The sequence below is a fragment of the Mchenga conophoros genome, linkage group LG11 (assembly GCF_057382185.1).
Source record: "Mchenga conophoros isolate Kocher_MC1m ecotype Shallow Benthic linkage group LG11, M_conophoros_male_GT1.1, whole genome shotgun sequence".
Classification (NCBI taxonomy): Eukaryota; Metazoa; Chordata; class Actinopteri; order Cichliformes; family Cichlidae; genus Mchenga; species Mchenga conophoros.
The window spans coordinates 17,574,901-17,601,728 of NC_140536.1; the positions used below are offsets into that span (position 1 = coordinate 17,574,901).

The 26,828-nt window shown below is 41.2% G+C and overlaps 1 protein-coding gene and 2 non-coding genes across 3 annotated transcripts; 1 reads left to right on the plus strand and 2 right to left on the minus strand.

Annotated features, from left to right (window-relative positions):
* The first annotated feature begins 1,415 nt into the window (after nucleotides 1-1,415).
* trnar-acg (transfer RNA arginine (anticodon ACG)) lies at nucleotides 1,416-1,488 on the plus strand. The gene has a single exon. It is a non-coding gene; the product is annotated as a tRNA-Arg (tRNA).
* Nucleotides 1,489-1,938: 450 nt separating this feature from the next.
* On the minus strand, nucleotides 1,939-2,011 carry trnar-acg (transfer RNA arginine (anticodon ACG)). Its single transcript has one exon. It is a non-coding gene; the product is annotated as a tRNA-Arg (tRNA).
* A 2,037-nt stretch (nucleotides 2,012-4,048) lies between these two features.
* limd1a (LIM domains containing 1a) lies at nucleotides 4,049-21,899 on the minus strand. The gene is made up of 8 exons (XM_085291194.1): nucleotides 20,099-21,899; nucleotides 14,805-14,906; nucleotides 10,611-10,678; nucleotides 9,296-9,358; nucleotides 8,613-8,743; nucleotides 7,532-7,583; nucleotides 5,822-5,890; nucleotides 4,049-5,272 (listed from the first exon to the last, which is right to left on the minus strand). Exons 1-8 carry the CDS (start codon nucleotides 21,309-21,311, stop codon nucleotides 5,138-5,140), a joined length of 1,833 nt encoding a protein of 610 aa, XP_085147320.1. The 5' UTR covers nucleotides 21,312-21,899; the 3' UTR covers nucleotides 4,049-5,137.
* Nucleotides 21,900-26,828: the final 4,929 nt, after the last annotated feature.

A 26,828-nucleotide genomic window follows, 5' to 3' on the forward strand; every position in this document is an offset into this window, starting at 1 on the left:
CCTCATACCACAGGTTATACCCAGAGGAATCTACACCAAGTCTGTATGGTTTACCGAAGATACATAAACATGGTGCACCTTTAAGACCAATTGTCTCTATGATCAACTTCCTTACCTATAACATGTTAAAGAAAAAACACCAAGTCATTGGTTAATAAATAACCAATATTTATTAAATTAATAAATAATAATATTTAATATTATTAATAAATCTTTAAAAGCCTGTTGTAATAGTATGCTCAGGTAGTGATGGATATTTGTAGCTGGTAAAACAACATTGGCACCTTTCCAGCAACTTTTTATCCACATTTCACCTTTATTAGTTTTAACTGCCGATTTAGAAGGCGGGACTAGTCTGTGTGGTTAGATACAGATTGGTTAATTTAGGTGAGCTAGCGAAAGATGGTGAAGATAAACCATTAATATTAGTTTACCTTTGGGAGTGTAGTTACCTGGTTTATTGCTGTGGTGGGCACTCTGTGACGAAATGTAACTAGTGTTTCTTTCTGTATTGTCATTAGCCTGTTCTTATGGAAGAGGATTTGGACCACTAGAAAGACAAAAAAGTAGCCACGTCTTTCTTTTTTGTTTCTTTTCCAGAATTATGACTTTAATCTCCGAATTCTGACTTTTTTCCTCAAAATTCTAATCTCAGAAATTTGAGATCAATCTCATAATTCTCAGAATTAATCTCAGAATTTGTGTCTTTTTCTTAGAATTCTGAGATTAAAGTCAGAATTTTGGCTTTTTTCTTGGAATTTTTACTTTTTTTCAGAATTCTAATCTCAGAATTAATCTCTTTTTATCCACATTTCACCTTTATTTCACCTTAATCACCAAAGTGATACATTAGTTTTAGCTGCCGATTTAGAAGGCGGGACTAGTCTGTGTGGTTAGACACAGATTGGTTAATTTAGGTGAGCTAGCGAAAGATGGTGAAAATAAACCATTAATATTAGTTTGCCTTTGGGAGTGTAGTTACCTGGTTTATTGCTGTGGTGGGCACTCTGTGACGAAATGTAACTAGTGTTTCTGTCTGATTAGCCTGTTCTTATGGAAGAGGATTAGGACCACTAGAAAGACAGAAAAAGTAGCCACGTCTTTCTTTCTTTTTTTTCTTTTCCAGAATTTTTATGAAAAAAGTCTGACTTTTTCTCAGAATTCAGAATTTTTTCTCTGAGATTAACCTTAGAATTCTCAGACTTAATCTCATAATTGGTGTCTTTTTCTCAGAATTCTGAGATTAAAGTCAGTATATTGAGAAAAAAGTGTGTTCGACAATTAGCTTGAGACGTCCTGCCACCTTATTTGTGTAAAGCTCAACAGCGACATCTGCTGACCAACGGAGCCTTTTAAAGTAAGAGAGGAAGAGTGGTACGCTAACGAATTGCAGGTGTGCACTGAGTCTGTCACGTGGGCCAGTGGCGCAATGGATAACGCGTCTGACTACGGATCAGAAGATTCTAGGTTCGACTCCTGGCTGGCTCGTCTTTTTTTTAGCCTTCATTCTCTTATATAAGAGTTAAATGCTGGATGACTTGCTAGAGATGTATAATTCCAAGAAATAGTGGATGTATTGATTATATTGTTTGCTAGTGACCAGAAGAATAAAGAGGCAGGCCTGTTGCCTGAACTTGCTGGAATTTCTAGAAAGATTTGACCAATTCAATGTGGTACAAAGAATCAAAATCGATCAGTTATCAATCAGTCAATTTTCTTGGCAACAAGTACAGCTTCAGTTCAGTTTGGTTGTTTGGGGGAAGACAAAGTTTCTTGGATAAACACAGATAAGTATTATTGTTATAACTATTAGAGGTTGTGTCAGAACCATCACAATACCTACGATCTCGTGGAGATGGAGACGTAATTCGTTCTACGGAAGTGAAAGTAAAACAAGGAAGCTTTTTTAAATTTACATATGAGGAGAGTGGAAAAGAGCGAGCCAGCCAGGAGTCGAACCTAGAATCTTCTGATCCGTAGTCAGACGCGTTATCCATTGCGCCACTGGCCCACGACGGTTTCCACTCGAGAACTTCCTATTTCACAACAGTGTAAGTATTTGCAGTCTAGGTTTACTCGTTCTTTTTCGAGGTCGTCATTTAGGAACGTGGTGGGTAGCCGAAAACGTAATATGGTGACGATTTGTCACCTAGCGTAAAATGTTACGCTTTGGGAGTGAGAACGGGTTGAAGTATAACATTAAAAAGAACAATAACTGTTAAATGAATAAATAGTAGTAGTTACAACTTAATGAGAAAAAACTCGGCCTAGTTGCTCTCTATGCCAGCAGGTGACGCCATCGTGCTTATTTTCAGAGCTAGTGAACACGGCGCCTAAACAAATCAGAAGATCATAGGATCGAGTTCTTCCTTGTTGCGTTTTTTTTAGCCAGCCAGTCTGCCTGCGCCTAAAGAGAATGTGTGTAGACTAGGGGCTTCCAACTCCAGTTCTTGAAACCTACTGTCCTTCAGCTTTTAGATCTTTTCCAAATATGGCGATGGCTTCAGGCCCTGAAGGCCCCCGTGGACTTGTCCTCCTCTCTGACACATCTTCTGTCACCTGTTACTAAGCAAACTCAAATGCAACAGGTTGCTGAATGCATTCAGGCCTTTGCTCAGGCCTGTTTCTAGATTGTATGTATTATATGTGTTTTGTAGGCATGTATGCAGTTTTAACCTTCTGTAGCTCAGAAGTTACAGAACTCAGTTACTTCTAGCTCCATCAATGGCATCATGGACACCGGGGTCACTGCTCCGGGGTCCACTGGCCTCGTGATTACCTTTTCCAACAATCCTCTGGTGCAAGGAATGAGACAACAACCACAAGTCACCAATATCCCTAGAAATAATGCAATAGAAAGCATTACAGACATCACAAACCCTTTCCATTGTCTGAAGACGGATGTCATCCAGCTCTCCAGCGGGTTGTCGATTCCTGAGTGTTCATGCATAGTTTTAGACAAAGTTTTCAGCCCTTCCAGAGCTCGAGTTACTGAGCCATCTGGGGCAGTGTTGTTGGGGATAAAGGTACAACACGTCTCCGAACATGGCACATACACCCCCTTTCTCCGCCAACAACATGTCAAGGGCCATTTGATTTTGCACTCCCATCAGCGAGGTCGGACCCAACTGTTCCACAAACCCCTCCATGCCATCTCTGGTTAGGTTAGAGAGTCTCAGCAAGTTATAGTGGACATAATTTATGCAATCAACATTCTTGTTTGGAGTTACCCAGATGAATATACTTTCAAATCCTGAAGCTACTTGGTCTGCTAGTTTATACTCATTTGGAACTCCCCTGGGCACCCCTATTGAGTCAATCCAGGTGGGTGAATTCAATCTTGGGTCATACGCATGTGCCCCCTGGGTCCCTCTCTTTGCCAAAATGTGTCTCTTACGTCTGGCAGCTAAAGCGCATGTGTTGTGTTGTGGTAGGGCTTTTACCTGGTTTCTGATCAGTGTGAGTGGAGCTCCCAGCCGTACCATAGCACATGCCCCCTCACTTCCCAGAGGAACCCGAACCAAAAGAGTGCGGTGTCCACAGTAATAATACAACCCACTTCTAGCCCATGTTCCAATCAGAGTGTTTGGGTCACTTACATTGTTGGTGGTTCTTCCCGTGAGTGTGACAGCACACCAGCTTGGGTCAATTTCTCCCAATTCGTACTTTACCTCATCCGTTGAAAACTTAAAACATGTATAGTTGCCTTGTCATGACATAATTGGTCCCACTGTTGTCTGCTTTGGGATTAGAGGAAAAAGACTAGACAACAGAGTGCAGTTGCCAGTACTCACTGCACTTTTAGTCAGCCTCAGCATACAGTCGTAGCCCCACTTGTCCTCTGGATACAGTGGTGCGGGCTCTGTAAACAAACGTGGTCTGGCTGAAGCACAGGCAACGCAATCAGATACCTGTTGTTCTTTAGCACCAGCATCTATGCTGAATGGATATCAGCCAATGTTGAAGAAGTTACACTGTTAGCCTGTTTGTCAGCTTAATATAATTAATCAGTAATAAATAACGACGGTGAAAAAGCAACAGGAGACGCTTGTTAAGGGGTCTGAAATAGCAATTTAATAGTCTAAATCAAATTTGGCTTGTTGTATTTTATTAATTAAATATTTCCTTTACAACAATCAAACAGAACACAGTTGGTTACAAAATAAGGACTGCAAATGTCAAGCAAGCAAGCATTAAGTTAGTATATGAATAAAATATGGATGGCAAAAAGCATCAAACCGAAAATGTTCTGGAAGGGAAATAACTATTTAAAGGGGAATTGCCCAAAAAATAAAACAGACAAATGATTATAGGCCTACAGTATATATAAATATTTATAAAAAAAAAATGCAATGATCTACAGTTCTAATACCAGCATTGTCATAGGTGCATAGAAAACTCACTTCTATTTCTCCATGTGCTTAGAACAGACTAACAGTATAACCAAGTCTCTCACTTGATAAAACACATTTGGGAAATTATTTTGAAGGATCCTGTAAATTAGCTTTAATTTCAGTGGTCACTGGGACATTTAAAAGAAAAAAACCCATTGATGTTAGCAGGATTTATCCCAAAATAAGGGTTAAAAAAACAAACAAACAAACACACATTTCCCCCTCAGAGTTATACTTCCACTCCAATCTTTGGTTTTGCCAAATCATTCCAGAGATTCCAATTCAGGATTCTTTCAGTGCCATGATGCCCGTCTCTTATACCCCTGGAATTAAGTATCGTTTTATTCTCGTGTGACACAGATGTGTCTAAGTTATTATATGATGCAACTAAATGTTGAAATTAACAGCAGAAGTTTGGAGGCGAAGTTGAAGGCACACAGTCTAGGATATTTACACAACTAAGGCATTTCATATTTACACAAAGAAAATCTATAATATGACAACACTTCTGGAAAGTCTGCATGCAATGCTTCATTTAAAGTAGGGTTTTGGTGCATTGCAGTACTTCATTATTGGATTCTGCATAAAGGACACTTCATTGACATTCCTGTCAATATACATATCAAACTATATTTCAGGACGTCTCAATCCTTTACAACAAGAATTGCAAATAAATTCCCGAAGTCCATATTTTGCAGTTCCTTCTCCGATCCATCAGGTGTCTCCCACCACCTGGAGCGCTGTTAGTAGGAGGCAGCAGCGACTGAAGAGGAGCGGCCAGGCTGGATGTGCTTCAGGTGGCAGGAGTGGCAGAGAAGGTGTCCGTTCAGCGGGTAACAGCGGTGACCTTCCTCATCGTTCAATTCCATCTTACAGTCCTGCACAGCATAAAGCAGGAACATGGCTGAGACATGTCTACTGAGTGAGCTTCAGCAGATAGAACAGTTGACAAAGGGTGTGATTGTTGCTCTGTATTGATCGTGGAAGATTTGACAGCAATAATGGCTCTGGTCAGCAGGGGTTTTCTTTTGTGCTGCAAGATTTCTTGAAAGAAATGTTTCTAACACTAGATTTTGTGTTTTGAACAACCTGAAAGACTTAAAAATAAAAAAATAAAAAAAGCTGAGAAGAAACCATCCAGTAGTTACACAGAGGCACTTCTCACAGCTCAGTGATTATGAGAAAAAAAAAAGAAAAAGAAGCTGTCAATCATGCAAAAGAACAAACAACGGGTACTTGAGAAAATGATCAGATGGTGATGATGAGGTGTTGCATACCTGCTCTGCTCAGCACAGCATAATTACCAAGACTGTAATTAAGATCGGGGATCTACTCATTATAATTTCATTTAATGAGCTATTCAGAAAGCGACTGGCTAAGAGCCACTAAAACACACACATTTTACATTTCGAGGTGTTTTTACTTACCTCACAGTGATAACATTCAACATGATAGTCTTTGTCCATGGATACTACTCGAATGGTTTCATCAGACCCCTGGAAAAAAACAAAAAAACCCAAACAAACCACTGAAGGTAATATCACTAGAAAATGCTCCACTCTCTCCTTCTGTTCAACTTCTCAGTTTGACAAAAGCTTCAAAAGATCGATAAGAAGCCCAGGGACGTCAATGCAAGCCACGAGCTGAATGATCTGTAACTCCTCTGCATCACAACTTTGGAGCTCAAGTGCTTGGCAATCATCTTGGCGAGTGTTGAGACATGACTGCCACTGGTTGCTCCAGTATCAGAGCAGTTTCATTCTATGTTGTGAATGTACTCAATTTATTTCTCCCTCCCGTCAAACGATAACTCAGATGAGCCCTCACATTGTTTTGACCAGCTTGAAACTTGAGCTCTGTGTTTGGGTCTTAAGGATTTATAATCAATCACGTTCTTACTGAATGACAGTCCATGTGTAAAAATAGCTGATCATGCTCTACTCCTACAGTTTCTTAGTCATCTTAGCTTTATGGTTCTTCTCACAGTCTTTGCCCTCCTGTGAACCTGAGCTAATCATTCTCTACAGTAAAGATAAAAACCCGGCACTTTATGATCATATCCTGTACACAGGTTCACATTTCAGCTCCAAATTACATATACTTATCTGGATACTGAGTAATTTTCTCAGCACCTATGTGCTACAACACAGTGGTTACTGTAGGCAAGCTGGACTGAGTGGATCTGAAGTTTAAATAAATATTTCAGATATTGTCCAGTCACCAGAGAAGTAAGGTATTTGAAGCTGCCATAGAGGAGTTCAAATGTCAGCGCTGCTTTTAACCAACAAAGCTGCGTCCTTATGGTGTAGAGATGAAGGTGTTTACTATGAACGGTGCCCAGTTTACTCTGGCTAGTGGCCTTGATCGCATTTTATTTATTCTCTTTACTGTCTGTGCACTTCCAGGCATACAGGTCTCTCATACCATATTATGAATTACATTTTTAATATGAAATTATATTTACTTGGATTTCTACCCAGATTAGTTTTTACCTTATTGAGACAGGCGTTTTTTGTGTCATATTTTATTTGATTGATTTAAGCTGCTTATTATACTGTATGGTTGTCTTTCACTTATTTTTAACTGATGTAACCAAAGAATTTCCCACCCTTTGTATAACTAAAATATATCTTATGTGGGTATAAAAACATGATTTGTGTTGTGCCAGTTTGATATGGTAATTTAAATTAACACCTGCATATATAAAGGGATGAGTAGCCAACTGGACATCTTTTTTTTTTAATTTCACTTTTTTGATTTACAAATGAACAAATATGCACAAAAGAGAGGATTGATAATTTATCAGCTAACATTAGCAAACTTAGTAAACAATTTGTTAACGGGAGGAGTGATTTAAAAACGTCCTGCTGCATGTGACAGTTGTTGGTTTAAGTTTACAGAAAGAGCAAAACAGTTTGTGTGTCACAGGCTGTAAACACGTTTGATTCTACTGTGTAGTTGAGCGTTTTTCAAGTGGCCGTTTGTGGAACTAAATGTTCACCACCTATTATTTTTTTTAAACCCAGGACAAAGTATTTTTTGGTGTTTTCTTTTGAGAAAAGCTCAAAATGTTCAAATGCACATTGCTGATGTTACCCAAGTAAAACAGCAGAGAAAACAAGGTGGCGATAGCTTACCTCTGAGGGCAGGATTGGCTGGTTACAGGCAGCACATTTAGGTGCAAGGACCCTGGGAAAGTAAGATGGAAAGAGAAACTTTTAAAGACTTTTTTAAAACTTAACTGAAAAAACAAAAAAACAAAACTGTAACGACTAAGGTAAATGTAGTAACTAAATGAGCTGAATTAAAATGAACTCTATCCAGACTTTAAAGATCACAGTTCATATGCAGTGTCCCTTTACCAGACGTTACACCCCCCCCCCCCTCCCCCGCCTCCTGATTCAGCTAAGGAAATGCCAGGTCTGCAGATGTGCTGGCTTCACTTCACACACGTGATTCCCCAAATCCAAGAACGAGTAGAAAATTAAAGCGCAAACTGGATTCATTATTTCCACACACGTGGCAGGCACCTGGAAGTCTGAGGAAAAAACAAAGGGTCTCTCAGTGTGGATGGGCATGACTGTGGCCAAAAGTCACATAGCTGTATACACAATAAGGCTTGTCTGATTTAATCAGCGTAGAGAACATTTGGGGGCTGCCAGGCAGAGATCGGCCACGTGCTTGGTTCTGCTGTACATGCTGTCCCAGCAGGAAAAAAAACAAAAAAAAAAAAAAACCAGCTGGAACTGCAGAGCCGCTGTGGAGAGCGAGCCTTTACAGGTGCTGCACATTCAAATGTGATTGCAGTTTGTCAAAGTGGTTAACAGTTCCCACACATGGATTCATACATAAAACCTTTCAGACCCCTACTTGTATTGCAGATTATGTCCAATAATGGGAAGAGCCATGGCTCTGTGCCACTAGTCACACCTCTAACTGGACAGTGATATTTTCTTTCCTCCCTCCCCCTCTCTCTCTTGCCCCCTGCCAGAATAAACTTCTCATGTGTCTGCCACATGTGGCAGAGGGAAATTTAGTCAACCCGTGCAGGCCTTCTCAACCTGATCCCGCCATAGCAGAGGAAAGTTAAAGGGCTGTGCTAGTGAGTTCAATTGGAACATGAAACCTGGACATGTTTTCCCAGCGTCACTTTAAACTAAATCCACCCCAGACAAATCCAGGTGCTCCTTTAATTACTGTGTAACAAGCGACACTCACCTGTGGTAGTCTTTGACACAGTAGATCCTATTTTCGGTGTCCACAGTGAAGGGCACTCCATCAAGGCTCTCGTTACAGATGACACAGCGGAAACAGCCTGGGTGGTACGACTTCCCGAGGGCCTGCAGGATCTATGGAGAGGAATGAGTAACACGCTTCATGTTTCTTGGTATTTTGAATGGTCATCATATAAAAAAAATAAAAAAAAAGGAAAAAAAAGAGAGAACATTTTGGTGGGTTAACTGAGTCATCATCACAGCCCAGAATAGTCTAAGACAAATAACTCAGCAAAATACAAGAAGCAAGCTTACCTACCAAACAAATCACAAAGATTGACCCAATTTTAACACATTTTATTTACAGCAAGAAAAACTAAGAAATCTCCTTTACTCAGCCTACTGAATGGTTAACATATGCAGACTCATGCCAACAGAAATACTTTACTTCCTGACTTGTGATGACATCACATCGGGGTGTTTCTAAACCACAAGCCTGTGTGTCTGTGTTTGAGGAGACAGACAAAGACACAGAGCCAACGCTCTTTATTAAGTCATCATCCAGATGTGTGCACTGAATGCTCATTTAGGATGAAGTAACCACGTTTAGTGCCGAGATCACCAGACTCTGACACACAAAAATCACACAGAAGCCCATTCAGCTGACGAGAGGAACCCAACAGTTACCATGTCCATGATCAAGTGTCCGCAGGCGTTGCACTTGTCTGCAGACTGCTGGAAACCAGAATACTACAACAGAGAAAACACAAATATGGTTTATTAACGGATTTTCTCACAATAGAACCCCTCAACAGCTCCACAGTGTTTACCCTAGGCCAAATCCCAGGCCATCTGGGCAGCTGAACTAAAACCATCTCTACAGTTTGTTGCAGTAACATTTGCTTCAGTGACATTTTTTCCGATTTAGTCACAAAGTCAGTACAGTGTAGTTTGTTTTGAGTATATTTAAGTATTTCAAAAATATTATGTAGGAAAATATCAGTGAGAACAGTGCACACGTACAGGCCTGGCAGAATACATATGCATATATCACCACTTCATACAGAGAGCAAAGCCGGAGCAAATTTAACTCAGTATAAATGTTGATTTTAATTGAGAAGCTACGAGCTTTTGGTGGAAGGGCAATTACAGGAGGTTTTACACAGAGAGGGCTCGCGGGGTAAACAGACACAGGGCTGCTGAGAGAGCAAGAATGAATTTGTAAAATACTTTTCACATGAACGCAACATAAACACCAGCTGTAAAACGCAGACAAAAAAATTCATGACAAATTCTAACTTAGGCTTTTAATTGAGTTGAATGCATCCATGATTATGCACAGGGAATGTTCTTTCAATTTTTTGCAAAGTACACGTGGGAATACTCTGATGGTCCAATTGGCCTGACTGCCCTCCAACCCATCAGCAGTAGGAAAGCTGTTTCTCCAGTAACAGACCTCTTTCCAGTCTCATTTTAAGGAAGTTATTCACATTGAATACTGGAAATTCTCTAAACTCTGTCAGAAGGTCATGTCTCTGATTGCCATTTGCATTCAAGTGGAATGAAGCAGTTTTCAATGATCATGGGTTGGATTAAGGAACGATGTACACCCCCCCAAAAAAAAAACCCAACAAAAAAAAAAAAACTTCTTTGAGCAGCTCCCTTATTTACAAGGGGTCGCCACAGTGGAGGGATATTTGATTTGGCAGACATTCCTATGCCGAACGCCCTTCCTGATGCAACGCTCTTTGGGACACTCGTCTCTTTCTGGTCTTGAACTGGCGATCTTGCGCACAAATGGTGGGAACCTGTGATTTCTGGTATTTTAGGCAAATCACAAAGTTATCTGATTTTAGAAATGAGCCATGACAGAAGGATACTGACTGGCATCTAAACTAAATCTAATGCTTTTTTTTTTGCATTTTTAAGTCCCAGTGATGGTTATCAGACCATAAAATCCAGTTTAAGAAAACTAAATATTGACTCTTTATCGACTGCTCACCAGGAAGTCTTCTTCACAGAAAACCTTCCCTCCAACATAGTAGAAAGCTTTCCCTCTCAGTCTTCGACCTGCAGAACAGAGAGAACAGTCTATTAGCATCAAAGTTGTCCACAGCTTTGACTAACAAAATCGTCTTATTCCCTCTTACTGAAATACGAACGTTAGGCAGTTTAGAACAGGCTTGAAAAGATAACTTAACGACAGAAAGTTGAACTGTCATACTGGAAAGTCTTACATGAGCCACGAGCTTCATCTCAGAAAATAGTTACACCACGACTAAGGCATTAAGAATGTAGTGATTAATTACAGCTATTCAAAAGGTAATGGGCCGTCTTGCAGTATTCATTACGTCCTGCTGAATTCCAAGCAGATTAATCAAATTCAGGGATTCACAGTGTCTTGGTGTCTTAATATAACACTACTGTGGCACAGATCAGGCAAGGAACACATCTGGATCTAACACGTGCAGATAAAGGGCTCATTAAATCTAATTATTGGACAGGTAAACTGATTAAAGAGTGCCCTGTTGAATGTCATGGACACCATAGGCCAAATCCTCCAATAATGCACTGCTCTTCTTTGTTCCTATCCAATGTCCTTACACATGCTGGGTATGCTTACTTTTTGTCAAAACACACGTACCAAGCCCTTGTGTGCTTCACATAGCTACGCCTGCCCTGGTCCCACAGGAAGAAAGAACATTCCTCGGATTTTGGAAGTGGGGAGATGAGGGAGGGGACAGCAGAGAGGGAGGGGTTCACCTTAGTGAACCGCAGTCTTCTTTATCTCTCAGGCTCCATCCCACAATCTGTTTACTTTTTTTTGTGTAACCAGTCTACTTGTTCCAGGAGACAGATCCACATCCTAACCTATACCAATTAACAAAAACAAAAAGCCTTTTCATGATAGAATAAGTACTGGGGCTTTTTCCTCGGAAAATGATTTCTCATTGCTTCATCTTTCAGCTAATTGTTTGACGATTTAAAGTCATAACTGGACTGTTTGGAAGCAATGAGCTGGAATAAAAAGTAAAATGAGATCTAAACCATGAAACCTCATGATTTCTATTTTTCACTGGGTAGCACATTAACTTCTTCAGGAATTTACAAGTTCATGATCCCATTTTAACTGAGTAAAAATGACCATGCATTACCAAAGTGTCGCCTAGACTACCTAAAGAAGAGCAAAGTCATTCTGATCAGACCAAGGTGGGGAACTGGCCGTGAGTAATTACTGATAGTCCTGGAACTGTGTCCCTAAAGGAAAAAGGGAAGGATGAAGGGGATGAAAGTGAATTATGGACCATTCGTCTTCTTCACATTCTTCTTCTTCTTTTTTTTTTTTTTTTTTTTAAGTGAGTCACAGAGGGAAGGCTTTGCACAAAGATAAGAGCTTAATTAAAGTCAGGAGTCAGCAGTGACGGTTTGAAAAGCACAAGAAACGACGACTACGGCGCTTTCATAAAAATGTAAAACACCTGAGGGACAGAGCCAAAACACAGGGCCGGGTTCTAATTAAGCAAATCTATGAATTCCCTCATGTGATCCCATTCAGAAAATGAGCAACTCCTAATGACCCTGCCATGACTTCCCAATCAAGCCTCAACCTCAACGAATCAGGTCCTCGACTGTGACATGTCAGAGATTGTTCTCACCTTAAAATCATTTCCTGTTCTATGAAATCACTGATGTACTTTTAATTTACAAAGAAAATGAGTATTTTTAAGACTTCTTTGAACTTCGGTTGTTTGGTCAAGACCCTGAAAATGTAGCCTCCAGATGTTAACATACCAGCAAACTGAAGGACCAATAGGATCCTGGCTTGTATCCTCCAGAGCCTGCAGACTGACTTGTATTATGGGCTGATATCGAGAAAGCAGAATCTGTTTATCACTGTTCTTTGCTTCACTGCTGCAGTTCTAGGCTATCATAGTAAAATAAATGTGAAAAACAAACCACAACAACCACAATTTCCTTTTTATTTCCATCAAGATTAACTCTACAGATGCAAGTTTTCCTGAGTGTCTCCAAGCATATAAATTTAAGAAGCTGTTTTTAATTTTTTTTCTTCTGAATTACACTTTTTTTTTTTTTTTTTTTTTTAAACAGTTCCACAGACCATCTGAGAAGTAAAACTTGGGCTTTTTCTCTCTAACTGAAACTGTGTTTTTACCTTTAAATGTCTGTAAACAGTAAATGATTAAACTAGAAGGAAGACCCCTGCAGCGAAGTGCTGAATCTCAGACGTGCAGCCTGAGCGCTCTTGGCCACCAGGAATGTCCGCCTGCCTTTCACAGTCACCTGGGGGGTGTGTGTGTGTGTGTGTGTGTGTGTGTGTGTGTGTGGGGGGGGGGGGGGGGGGGGGGGGGGGGGCAGATTGGTAGACTGAAAGCCTAGAAGGAGGTTCATGGTCATAAAATCTTATGCAACTCAACACATGTAGCAGTTATGCTGACACACACATTTTGGAGACAGGAGAAAAAAAAAAGAAAAAAAAAAAAGGGGCAATGCTTAATACATGAGTACTGAGTAGCTGACTCGATTATGCAGCAAGTATTACATATGCATTTATATTTTTAGTTATGTTCCTGTGTGCTGGCTCTGTATTGCGTGGTAAATGGTCTCCCTGTCTCACACTGTACTCCCAGCTAACACAACAGCGCCTACTGTCCTCCTGGAGCTGGGGCTACAGAGGGCCCCCATGCCTGCATTCCTCCCCAGATGAGATGCTTTCCCCTGGGGCCGCTCGGAACAAACACAACCCTAATGCCCTCGCTTGTAACAAGCCATGAGAGGTATGTGCTGTGTAAACTTTCTCCCACCACTTCAGGAATCAGCTACACTCTGAGCCACCATGTAAACCCTTAGAGACATGCAGTCCTTTCCGTTAATCGTCTTCATGCCTGAATGAGCGCCGTTGTCACTTCTTACTAGTATAAATGTTACTAGGTACAGCTATATTAGGACTGTGCCCATCTCTCTTACTTACTTTGAAATGCTCAGTTCCTTAAAAACATGATTTGTTATATTTTAACACATTAACAGATAAAATCTTATCTCATGCACTGTTTCTAATTTGCAACTTGCGTTCGTTTTTGATGCATTTTTGGCAGCTCCTTTAAATCCATACTGTTACATACATGTCTGAAGGAACATAAAAATTAATGAGATCCATGTCTGAAATCAGGTCTACAAGATACTGCTAAACCCAGCAATATTATGCATCTCTTATCATAATTCAGCTACACCATTTTCCTCACAAACAAACATGACGGAGGGTAAAGGGAAATAGAGGTGTTAATTACACATTTGAGTGTATAACCAGAAAGGTCAGCAGTGGTACAGAATAATGAGCCTTGGCAGAGATCTCCAGAGTGCCACAAATACCCTGCATACCCATGATCTGATAATTGGGACAGAGATTTTAATGGTTGAAGCCATGAGTGAGGTCATGCTTTAGTGGGGGAAGGAAATTAACATCTAGCTACAGGTCAACCACAAACCATAAGTAATAGGTCGAAAGCGACAAAGTAAACTAAACCCTTTAAATATTATTTAGCACAACGTTGATAGAATCCACAGGATCTATACGTGCGGCCGTTCCCACACTTTTCATTTAAACTCAAAGTTGAAAAACTGCATCTGCCCCCGGTAAGCAATATTTAAAGAAACACACAAACAAATGAGAGATTTAGTTTTTGAAGTCGATGCCAAAGCATCTTTGAACAAATAAACCCTGTAGCCAACCGGTCCAGTGTGAAACAAGCCACTCTTGTTTCCGTCCATGTGCCACAAAGCACACATTCCTCCCAAGTGTGGATGTGGGTTTAAGAGTTGAACTCCTTAAAAACACTCAGAGAGACACTAAGTATTATTCGAAAAGCTAGCTTGTTGAAAGACAGATGAATTAGGCCGGCAAAAAGACTTTTAGTATGCCTTTGTCTGGGCTGAACGAGTGACTGGCACACCCAGAAACCAAACACTAGCAGCAGAGGACAGTAATCCCTAAATAATTGCATGTTTTTGCTTGGGGGCAGTGAATGAGCAAAGAAGAAGGTACCACTTTGATTCAAGAGTAGAGCTTCTTTGGCAGCCTGTTAGTTAGGAGGTGACAGCAGCTTTATGTGTGGAGAAAAGTGTTTAAATGGGAGCAAAAGTGAGAGTATGCGGCACACGGGAGTTTGTGTGTACTTACTACAGGCGCTGCAAGTGAAGCAGTTGTCATGGTAGAGGCTACCCATAGCCTGGCAGGCTTGATTGGCTCCATGCACTGCCTTATTACACTTCACACACGGCCCTGGAACAGAACACAGGCAAGAAGACACACATTTAACCAACATGGCTGTCACGGTTCAGGTAAATTCATGTTACTACAGCACAAGATATTAATTTCAAATATAAAAACAAAAGGTTATTTCATCAGTTTCTGGAGAGAGAGAAGAGAAAACTTCAGGAAGCTGGTTTAGACTGAAAGGGGAAACACATCAGTATTTGCTTATTTGACTTGGCTTGAAGACTTAGAAGTCTATTAATAAAAGAGCTGATAAGAATTAGAGCAGTCCTACTTTTACAACATACACAGTTAATGTGTCCCGATATCAAGACATGGGAGTGTAGCTAATATTCATACACACTCACGTCCAAGTCGTGTTATTTTTTCTCTCTCTCTCTCTCTCTCTCTCGTTGGGTGAAGATTACTATTTCTGTCCTTTCAACAAGCCTTTCACATGATGGCACGCCAGGAACATTACATAACCTCTCCCTTGACTCTGGACAGCTCCTGAGCAACACAAGGTTACCGTGTGATCAATATGCAACTATTTATACCGAGAGCTGCATGAGGATTGAGAGAATTTCCAGAGAACCCTCCTCTGAGCAGAAACAGTAGGACATGGTATGATAAGGCAAACTGACATATGGACCGCCATCGCTGCTGACTGATGGGCTGCTAAATCAATCAGTGAGATATGACTACCTAATTGTTAAAACAGAAAGGGCGATGACACCGATGGAGGATGAAAGTGAGACCTCAAGTTTCTCTTTTAGTGAGGGGGAAGTTAAGTAAAGGCAGGCATGAGGTTATTTGCGTGTGTTTTTAATAGTAAAACTCCCCAGAGACTAAGAAATGGAGCTCAGCAGAAGAGTGTTACAGCCCAGCCCAGCCCAACCTAACACAGCTCAGCTTCTCCAACACTGACAAAGAAACTTCTGTTTCCATTGTATCCAACACTCATCATATGACTGTGTCCTCCACAAACATGCTGTTACATTTAATAGCGCTCATCAAATGATTCTCAAAACAGACTTCCAGTAATACAGTTGGGCTATATATACATATATATATAATTCAGCTAAACCTCTCCTGATGCCACCACAGAGTGCACATCATCAGGGGCCCCACTGGCTGGAAAGAAGATTTAGAGATGACAGAGGGATATTATTAGAAAGCCAAAGAATGTTGCTCTTATGTAAGCTCTTTGTTTACATGAAAACATGATAAAGCAGTAATACGAAGACTAAAATACCCTATTTGAATAAGTCAAGATCAAATCTCAAGTCTTCTTAAAACCAAAAAAAACCAAAAACACAAAACCAAAAACAGAAGAAATGGTACAAATACAGCACAGAACACTGTTTTTTCAGGGGGGGGGGGGGGGGTTACATTTGATTTGTATGCACTGCAAGGGAAAACAGGCTAAAAATGTAGTGTCACTTTAGTTTTCCTGTTTTAAAACTTAAAAAAACAAAACAAACTGTTACTCACTGTTGCAGTTTGTGCTTCACTCACTTTAACATGAGTCACCTACACCTACATTAACTTAGATGAACACATCCACCACATGAACTCTATAAAAGACACACGCATGAATGCAATACAATAATCTGCTCACACACACATCACACCCAGAAGTGACAAGTGACACAGCATACCAACTTCTGCCAGTTACTGTAGCACATATACATACAAGTGCACGCACACAGACAAAACCATGCAGATGTGAGCTTGTGAGGATATCCAGTCACATACTTGATCAAAAATAAAATAAATAAATTAGCCTCCAAAAGGCCTGCCAGAGCAGAAGCCAAGAATCCCTGGGAAGAGTTAAGATGAAGCTTTCCACTCAACAGCCAGATGGGATAAATTAATCCTCCATCTTAACGCAACACTAAAAACTCTCCACTGGATGTGTATGTGAAAGTTAGAGGAAGAGGCCAGGGAGAACTCTGGGATGTTGCTTCTTCTTTCTTGAAAGAACTCCTCCATAAATCTAACTTCCTCTCAAGTTCTTGCAGCCAAGGACAAAGCTGCATCCACAAACCTGTCCCTAAATTTCTCAGACTGTCTGCTCATCCATTCAAGCTGCACCACAGGCACCCCTAAACTCGTCTGGGACACCCCCCGCCCCTCCTCTTTGTATCTCAAGACTTCATTTCTTAAATTCCTCACTCTCTTCCTTCAGACATTCCTCAGTGTTCCCTTGGTGCAGCCATTGGCAATGAACTCGTTTTCCCAGAACCTCCAACTGCAGTTAATGCCAATCTACGGAGCCCCTCTGATGACATGGTACAAAAAATTAATAAATTGTGGCTACAAAATACTACTTCGTGCCCTCGAAATAGGTATAACGTGCGCACAAAATGCTAATTTGTGGGCACGAATTGGGTATAACGTGGCAACGAATTACGCATTTGTGGCAACGAAATAGATAGCGTGCGCACATCACATTGATACAATTCCTGGACAGCTGCGTAGCATAAGATTAGACTAAACCTATACACCATGGACATAAACAGTATGAATGAGTTTTATTTTAGGCTGGGAATGAGCTACAAATGCATTTTGAAAAGCCTGCAATGCAAGGAACCATTATTACGGAGAGACATTTAAACAGGATATTGAGAGCCCAGTTGCTTTACAGACGCAAGTACGACCTGGACGCCGGGATAGATTTCATTGTCAACCAACTGCAAGGGCCGATTAAACAGCTGGTGACGCATAGCGTTTTTTTTTTTTTTAAAGCCAAGAAATGCGCCGTATTTGATGGCAGCAGCAGCCGTTCTTCTCTGCGTGAGTAGCTTAATGTTGTTCGTGTGTAATTTACGTTGAGTAGGCTAACCACGTTATTACATTAATGCATGTAAGGTGAACTAGCAAACATCATCATAGCTACATGCTGCTGTCTTCTTGTTTGATGGCAGATACTCCCTTCACCCTGGCCAAAAAGGCTAAAATGACCAAAGAAAAAGTGGAAAACAGTTAAACATGAGAGGTTTTTGGACAAAGTTTGTATTTTTTTTCCATTGTTTAAGCACTGCTTCCAGCCAAGAGTGATACCATATATGCCCCATAGCTGCAGAAAAGGCTAACATTGTTATCTTTTTACAAAAAACCAGCTGAATATGAGAGGTTTTTGGACCAATTTTGTGTTCTCCATTCTTTAAGCACCGGTTTGAGCACCGTTTGAGCACCGGCACCGTTTCAAAAGTACCGATTTGGCACCGGTATCAGATAAAACCTAAACAATACCCATCCCTAGTGGCCACAAATAAGTATTTCATGGGCATGTTATACCCATTTCGTGGGCACGAAGTAGTATTTTGTGTCCACAATTTATTTATTTTTTGGACCATGTCATCAGAGGGGCTCCGTACCAATCAGCACAGTATGCAAACAACATAGCCCAATATATGCAGGCATATATCAGTAACTTAATATTCAAGCACTACTACAAACGATTTACAAATTAAAACATTAAAAGAGCTCAAAAGTAGGATTTTTCAGGAGAAACTTAAGCATGTAAAAAATAGCCTACACTAGTTTTTACCCCCCACCTCTGGTATAAAGTGATGACTCAGAGGATGAGCCATGGTCTGGTGGGAAACTCCATATAGGAACTGTGTGGGCTATGTAGGACAGTGTGTGAGAAAATAAAGGCATATATAGCATCATTTTGAAATCTTCAACCCCGGCCTGTTGCACACTGTGCTCTCCCACACATCCACATTGCGTTGGCTATTTGTGCACCTCATCAGTGACTGTGGCGTATGCCAGAGGATCTTTCCTTACACACCAATATAAGCACGTTTGGGAGGGGGGAGTGAGGTAGAAGAAGGCGAATTACATCTGTGACATTCCAGCAGGAAATTCCTCCAGCGAGGATTCATGGGTGGGCTACATGTGCGTGTGTCGGGGTCTCCTGCTCTCTCTTCCTTCCCACCATGTTTCTCTCTCGAATCCTATTTTCAAAGATGACTTTGGCTTTGAACACCTGAGGATCTGCATCTGTGATTACAGCCTATCAGCTGATCTCAAAGGCAAGCATCTGTTTTTGTATTTTGTTTCTCTCCCCAGCATGTTTTGCGTATTCATTTTTTGATAGCACCTGCAGTCTGGAGAGAGCAGCTTCAGTGCTACATGCACCAACAGGAGGAATGAAAACCAGAATATGCAGGGTTTTTCCCCCCCAAACTCAACAAGTTGAGAGCAGCGGCTTGTTTGTTCTTCATATGACCCCAAATTCTAACATTTACAGTCACATTGATCAACTTAAACCAAAGCAATCACATAAACTCCTTGGTTTGTCTTTTTGTTAAATTGTTAGCAGTAATTACTCAAATGTTGACAGATTTATATAAAAATTCTCCAGAGATGGAGCTGGAAAGCTGGGAATTTCTTTTAAGTGCTCCTTGCGATATAACGAGGTCAAACACTTTATGCCAAATATTCCCAAGTTTATATCAAACTGAATGGGAGACATTGTAGTTTTCCATGTGCTTGAGCTTGGTGCATGCACAAACCTGACAACGTGCTTACAGAAAGTGCAATCTTAAAAAAAGGGTGCAAGCACAGGTCTCTGTCAGTGACATCATTCTAGTGTCAATCAAACAAACTGGATGAGGGAGGAGCATCAATACAATTACAAACTTAATGCCCCACAGATCCAAAGTGATAAAGCTCTAAGTACAGAGTTAAGGGCCTCAATAGTAATCAATTACCTCCCTGAGATGAGATAAGAGGGTAACAGTCTTCTTTCTGGCCTCTGACATTCTTTTACTGCCAAAGGGTTTGTTGTGGGTAGGCAATTAAGCAATTACATGAGACATGACAAATTAGAAAATTATTCCGTCTGGATTCCAGAGCGGAAAAGGGGGAAAGGACCACCACGGCATCGGTCGACGTGCAGTTTCACAGACAAAAAAAAAAGTGTTGGCATGTATTCATGTCACCAAAAAAAGAAACACACAAGATGCACGTCTGCAACAGAAACCCACAACAGAAGGATTACAAAAGCTGACAAAGGGTACACGTGTCAATGAATGAAGCAAGTGACCAACTTGCCTCATTCACTGGCACATGTACCCTTTGTTGTTCTTCTGCTCTGGGTTTCACATGTCTCATGGTGGTTTATGTTTTGGACTGTGGTTTGGTGGTTCAGTTGCCCAACTGGCAGAAATCCCCTTGTTAATACTTGCAATCTGAATTCTTACCAAAGTAGTCAGCCTTTGGCTGGGCATCCATCTCTTTTTCCAGTCGCTTAGTGAGGGCTTCTAATTTTATTTCAGCTGCTGAAGGACTTTGTTCAGGTGGATGTGTCAGGACGGAACGACAGGGTAGCTGGACAGGCTTAGAGGAGCCCGGGACTTCAGCTTCAGCACTGTTGGTCTGTCCACAGGCAGGCATTTGGCTCTGACCTTGACCCTGAATGATGCTTTTGGAGACACTGCTTGGGTTTACAGCAGAAGATGTCACCCGGGCTTTGGGCTGAGGCGTTTCAGAAGTTGTAGAAAGGACAGAGGAGGCTGCCACGGGACCATTATGGCTGGCAGATGGTTTAGAAATTGGCGGTGGCGTGTAATGGGACGCAGGCTTGGTGGAGGGCTGCTGCACATGCAATTCAGCTCCTCCTGTGAAGGCACTCAGAGGCAGGATAGGCGCCAGGTCTGGTTTTGCTGAGCCAGAGGGCTCTCCGACCCACCCTTTAACTGGCCCAGCAGGAGATGGTGGACTTCTATTGACAGGTGAAGAAATGGCCTGATTCTGCTGGGATAGAAGACTGTTGAAGGTAGAAGGTGCCTGGGATAGGTGCTGGGATGCACTGCTGCTCCCAGACTCAGACAAAGATGGGGCAGGCTGGCTGTCTCTGGATGGGGCCCAAGCAGGCGGCTGGCTCACTGGGTGACGCGCATGAGAAGGGTTTCCAGAGCTAGGCGGGGAAGGGGTGGTATGCTGGTATGAATGGGGCTCCAAGCGCTCCTTACTGTCGTAATTGTTTCCGTACTCGTAAGTCCTGCTGGTAGGAAGTTCAGACTGGATACCCGTGTGGTGTCTCTGGCCGTCAAACTGTGCGTACTGACTCCCAGCAGCGGTGCTCGGCACAGGGCCAGATAGTAGTGGGGGCTTCGCAGCAGCTTCACTCGGCTGTCTGTAACTGTTGATGGGCGGTCTGTCTTTGGTGTAATGTATGCTGCTGTGACCTCCGTTCATTTTAATGGCCTCGTTGTTTCTGGCTATCTCCTCCTGGTGTTTCTGCATGTGTATTTTAGTCATTTTAGAGGCAAAAACTCTCCTCGTCTCTTCAAAGTCGGGGTTATTTCCCGCATCCCTCCTCATTCGAAACAAGCCATCTCTGGATGCTTCATACATGTTTAGGTCCTCGATAAACTTGCTCGCCTCGAGCCCTAAATCCTCGTATTTATCCATTTTTAAAAATGCGTATCGGCTCTGCTTCAGTAAAGTTGCAAGTAGTTGTATCTAGCCTAGCTTAAACACAAATATCCGCAAACTTTACAGTCAGTAGTCCAACAGCTCGCAGTCTTGAGAGAAGAAAATAAACTTTCCCCCTCCCGCCTGATATTTCCGACCTTTTCCCCGTCCTTTAAACAGTTCGAGCTCCACGTCCTCCTCGGTGAAACTGTCCGTCCGTGAAGCTCAGCTCTGCCCCAAAGAAGCCGCCGTCCGTCTGGTTATAAATGTGAGCCGATCCCAGATCCGATACCCCCGGACGACCCCACAAACCGCCCTCTCCTCCTCCTCCTCTTGCTGTTGCTGCTTTACAGCTTCATTCAAAAACTTTGTCTTTCGCACCTCTGAAAGAAAAACTACTAGAAAGCAGTCAAAAACAGAGAAGTTAACCCAAACCGCTGGGGCACCGAGCCGTACGTGGCCGCCGGGTCGACAGTTGGAACTTAACGACGGAGCAGTTTGTTCCTTTAAAGGCACAGCGCTCAAATCAAGTAGGACAAGTAAGATAAGAGCTTTCCCACACACCAGCCATTAATCAGCGTTATTTATGTAACCAGATACCATATATCTGGTTTTAAAATAGCTCAGCTCGCAGGCATCCATTCTGTTAACTGTTCCATACATCATGTGTCATCTTTAAAAATATCACCGAGTTGACTCAATTCCCGTTCTTCTTCGAGGAAAAAGAAGAAAAAAAACCATTCCACTTCCCTAACCTCTACTAATCTTTATTTTCATTGTTTTATTGTTCTTAAACTGGACATTTTTTAAAATTTATTTTTTACATTTTATACCGTTATTAATAACTTCACATTTCCATGGAAGGACGTGTGTTATTGTTGCCTTTATTTAAACAGGCAACAGGGTGCAATCACAATCCTGACAATAACGGGTTCACTGTTGAGGGTAGAAAAAATGAAGACAATTTGTATATGGAAATAAAAGAAGGCAGAAGCTGGAACTTGAAATTACTTAAAGTAACGTGTTACTTGTTATTAAATAGCATTGGTAAAATAAGATTTAAAAAGTAAATAAAGTATAGCCCCTGACACAACTGCTTAAACTAGTCCCACTTCTCATAACAATCTGTGTAATTTAATATTCATAAAGCTGTACAGTAACTACTGCATGGGTGTGTTTTTATGTGGTTTGGGTATTAACAGGCCTGTCCGTTTATTGCTGAATGACATCACACATTCCTGTTCATGCAAAACACACACACACACACACACACACACACAGTGTAACCCCTTTGCATTGTGTCCTGACCCGAATATTTTATGCGTCCTACATAAAGCCTGAGTGTGCTTATATTGTCTGACAGCCACAGTTATTGTGAAAAAAATATATATATGAAGCCTGGTGGCATAATAAAAGGTTTAGCCTGAAGAAACAGTCACTGTAATGCAATCACCCCCCCCCCCCCCCCCCCAAGCAGGAGGCCTAACTTGCTTTACTTACCCCTTAAACACATTCATCAGGACAGCTGGGAGCACTATTGCTGTAAAGAAGGGGAAAAAGGACAAACCAGAGCAGCTGCTCAAATGTGTTATTGCTTAAATAAATTGACCAGCATCCACAAAGTTATAAAATATTATTTATTTCAAATAAAGATGCAGTTGCAGCATGCAGTGTGGGACATTAATGAATATGTCCAAAATCTTATATCTAAAATGTTGCTAACATGGCACTCTGACATGAAATTGCAGTGAGTGTCCTGGATTTGAACCCTGGATGTCTTGTACAAAACGTAATAAACTAAACATTTGAGAAAGCATCATAAAAGTGACAAAATTATATCTCCAGACTGACTTAAATTAAAAACTATTTTGAATATTATCTGTGTGCCATCCATAATATTGGTGTTGCTATGTTCTGCATTTACTTTGCTAAATATCTATGGGGAAAATCCAAGCATGTGGTGACAATAACTCTGGAAAACATGAGCTCATTTAATTTCACCCGTTATGGTAATTGTGTCATTAGAGCCTCATTAAAAGAGAAAAATGGGATATAAACAAACAAACAAAAAAAGCCAGGTTTCAGACTTCCTACATGTTCATGGTTACATCATATCTTAGAGGGGACAGTTAGTAGCACTAACTACTATTATTTCCAGGAATCCAAAGCTCTGTTGTTACTCTTTTATAAGGATATGTGCCAAGGCATTTTGTAAACAAGCAATGAAAATGTAGCAGTTAATGAAATCTGCACAGCAGATAATGCCATATATTCTTAAACTAATGCTCAGAAGTCTTTTTTGTTGTTGTAAGGCATTAACGCTTCCATAAAAGCAGATGCAGTTTGTGGAATTGTCGGCTTTTACTTTGAAGCATTAGCAGTAACAACTCTACGTGACAAGACAACAATTTGACTGGTTAGATGGAAATAGGTGGAATAAATAGATATGTTTGAAAAACCTGCATGTAAAGATGGATGAAAGAACAGCAAAGGAAGAATGAACACTGGCCAATGCTTTATGATACAGCCTTGGACAGCTTTACAGTGAGGACATCGGTGTTTGTACTAAGATTATACATGGATCCTTTCAATACAAAACAAAACACCTTAGAAAGTGTTCCTCTGCACAGAGAGGGATATAGCCGGCACAGTAAACATAATCTAGAGTGGATCGTCTTAAACCACTCCTTATTTCTTTACATTTTGCTTCCAAGCAGCCAGACTGTGTCATTTTTTAAGTGGTCTTGAGCAGTATTTCTCCAGGCTTTCTAAAAGTCTTTTCATTTTTAGTCCAGTCCTTGTACCTGACCTTTTTCAGATGAATGTTTTCTTTTTGTTTTGTTTGTTTAAGCCACTCAATACTGACCTGTGAAATCATTCACGCAAACTATCTACAGCAGATGAACTGAATTTAAAAATTATGTCCTTAACAAACACCTGACCCTTCAGTTGATTCATCGACTGTTCACTGAAATTTCATGAGAAATGGTCTCAGTGGAAGGGTGGCTGTCAGGAAGCAATTCTTAAGGAAGGGGAACAAGATGAAAAGGCTGAGGTATCCCAAATTACTCAAGAACTAGACTGAAAAATCAGTGACAACAGGTCTGATGGAGTGATTAATCCAAATTTGAAAATTGTGGTTCAAATTGTCATCAGTATGTAGCGAGGAGCTCAGGGAAGATGTGCAACAGAGTGTCTACAAACGTCTGTAAAACACAGTGGGCTCGTCAAAGTGTCCTGGTTTTGGAGCTGGATTTCAGCCAGCTGTGTTGGGAATCTTGTCAAAATGGAATTGTGATTCTGATCCACCATGGAATACCATATGGAAAGCAATTGATTGGCCATGGTTTCATTTTTTAGCTTGATAATAATCCCAAACACTTCCAGTGCAGTAAAAGCGTATCTAGATACGCACAGTGGAACCCCATCAGCCATGGACTGGCCACCCCAGAACCCAGATCGCAACATTATTGAAGCAGTGTGAGATCATCCTGATAGAGAACAGAAAAAAAGCAACAAACATCCAAAGAGCTTTGAATGTCCTTCATGAAGCCTGTAGAACTATTCCTGAAGACTACTTAAAGAAACGGCAAGAGAGTTTAGGTTGTGTTGAAGAATAAAGACGGCCATACTAAGTGTTGTCTTTCAGACTCATCAGAATGGTACCAACTCAGTTTTTGCCTTACATACTCCATTTCGATCTATTTTCTAACATCTTTCAGTAAATCACTGCACCTATTTCAGATTTAAAATATAAGTAAATGAAGGGTGACTTAAAACTTTTGCACAGTATTGCAAATTAATAAATTAAGGTGTGGCAGTTAAGTGTATAATCACACACTACCCAAGAGTTTCGTTTCAAATACAATTAAGGAACTAATGAAACTGTGTGTGAGCTCATTGTGTAAGCAAAGAGTACCCACAGATGACTACTTTTCCAGCCTTGAGGTCATCCTGCAAGATAATGAGCTGTGGCATTACAACGTCCCCCTGTGGGAACACACAGCCCCAGTCCAGGGACTCGACTGCTGCAATGGAGGGTGACCGGGACTGCGCTGCTGTGTGCTCCACCCTCATCCGTCTCAACAGCAGAATTTCTCAAGAGGCAGAGGAGTGATTTAGTTAATCTCATCAAAGACAATCCATGCTGTACATGTCTTGTGTAAGAAAGGGTATGACTGCGATCTGAAGAGAAAGTGAGTCACAGTGGATTATTGTTGCCTTTTCAATGATCCTCGTCGTCATGGAAACTGCAGAGATGATAAAAAATGTTAAATGATGCCATGAGCTGAAAGTGACAAAACGAATGCATCACTGCAGTTCAGATCAAATTTATTCAAAGGGGCTAACTTTAGTCCAGGAAGGATTTTCTATCATGTCACTCAGACTGCTCTAAAGAGAGCAACAGTGTAACTGTTGTTTAATGAAACAGCAACTCAGGGCCCATTTTTGAGGCCACCTGAAGTTCAGCCATGCTTATTAGCTGCTGTTACCAGTGAGAAAAGTAAATGAAGGTGTGAAAAGAGCTGCAAAAAAGGAAGAGATCAGGGGTTTAAAAACAAACTCCTTCTGGTTGTAATGCCTATTTTAAAACAGACTGTTTGAATGTGTGACACAGAGATGAGCACAGAGAAGGTAAATGCCTCCGTTTCTTTGTCTCGCTTTGTTTTCGGTTGCGACGGCATCAAGCCATTGTGACAATGAGAAAAACAACGAACAGAGTTAAAGTTCTTTACTCCCCTCCTCTAATTCCTGGTTTCACTTCCTGTTATTCTGTCTCTCTTGTGAGCCTCTTCCTGTCACCTGATGCTGAGAGATAAAGCACCAAAATATGGGAAAAGGATTGAGGGGGTCAGTAAGAAACATTTTTTTTGTGCGTCTGCACATTTTAAAAATTCAGCATGAGTAACTAAAAACAATATATACAGCAAGCCATGATTTTATCAGCTGCAAGCTGGCCAATATGATTCTTATCAAATTAAAAGCATGTCCTTAGCTATTATCCATATAGCTTTAAAAAACTCAACTAATCGGAGGTGTGGGCACAATAACTTGACGAGGGGGAAATTGTTTTACATATCAAGTGACTGCTTACTCATACTCATTCCAGATAGGCCAGTAGGCGTGTTCACAGATACATTTCAGTGCCTCTGGTGTGTGCGCTCTGCCAAGACAGCGCTAAGGGCTGAGTCATGTTGGTCTAATGTCAAGACACAGAGCCCATGAATAGGCATAGTTGGCCATGAGGGACAGAACAAATGATGCGGTGGCAAGGTTAAAAATCCCCTGACCGCGTGAGGCCCTTCAGTTAACTCCAGCTGGCCAGGGTTCACGCAGCGCCGCATCCAGTAGCCAAATGGCAGTCTATGTCTGTGCAGCCCAAAAACAGGCTCGGAGGTGCACACAAGTGCTGATAAGGCACAGCTGCATGACTTGGCTGAGACGTGCATTGGTAGATTGAGAGGTGTGAAGCTGTGAGTGCGATGCTTAAGGTAGAGAATGTGAACAATGACT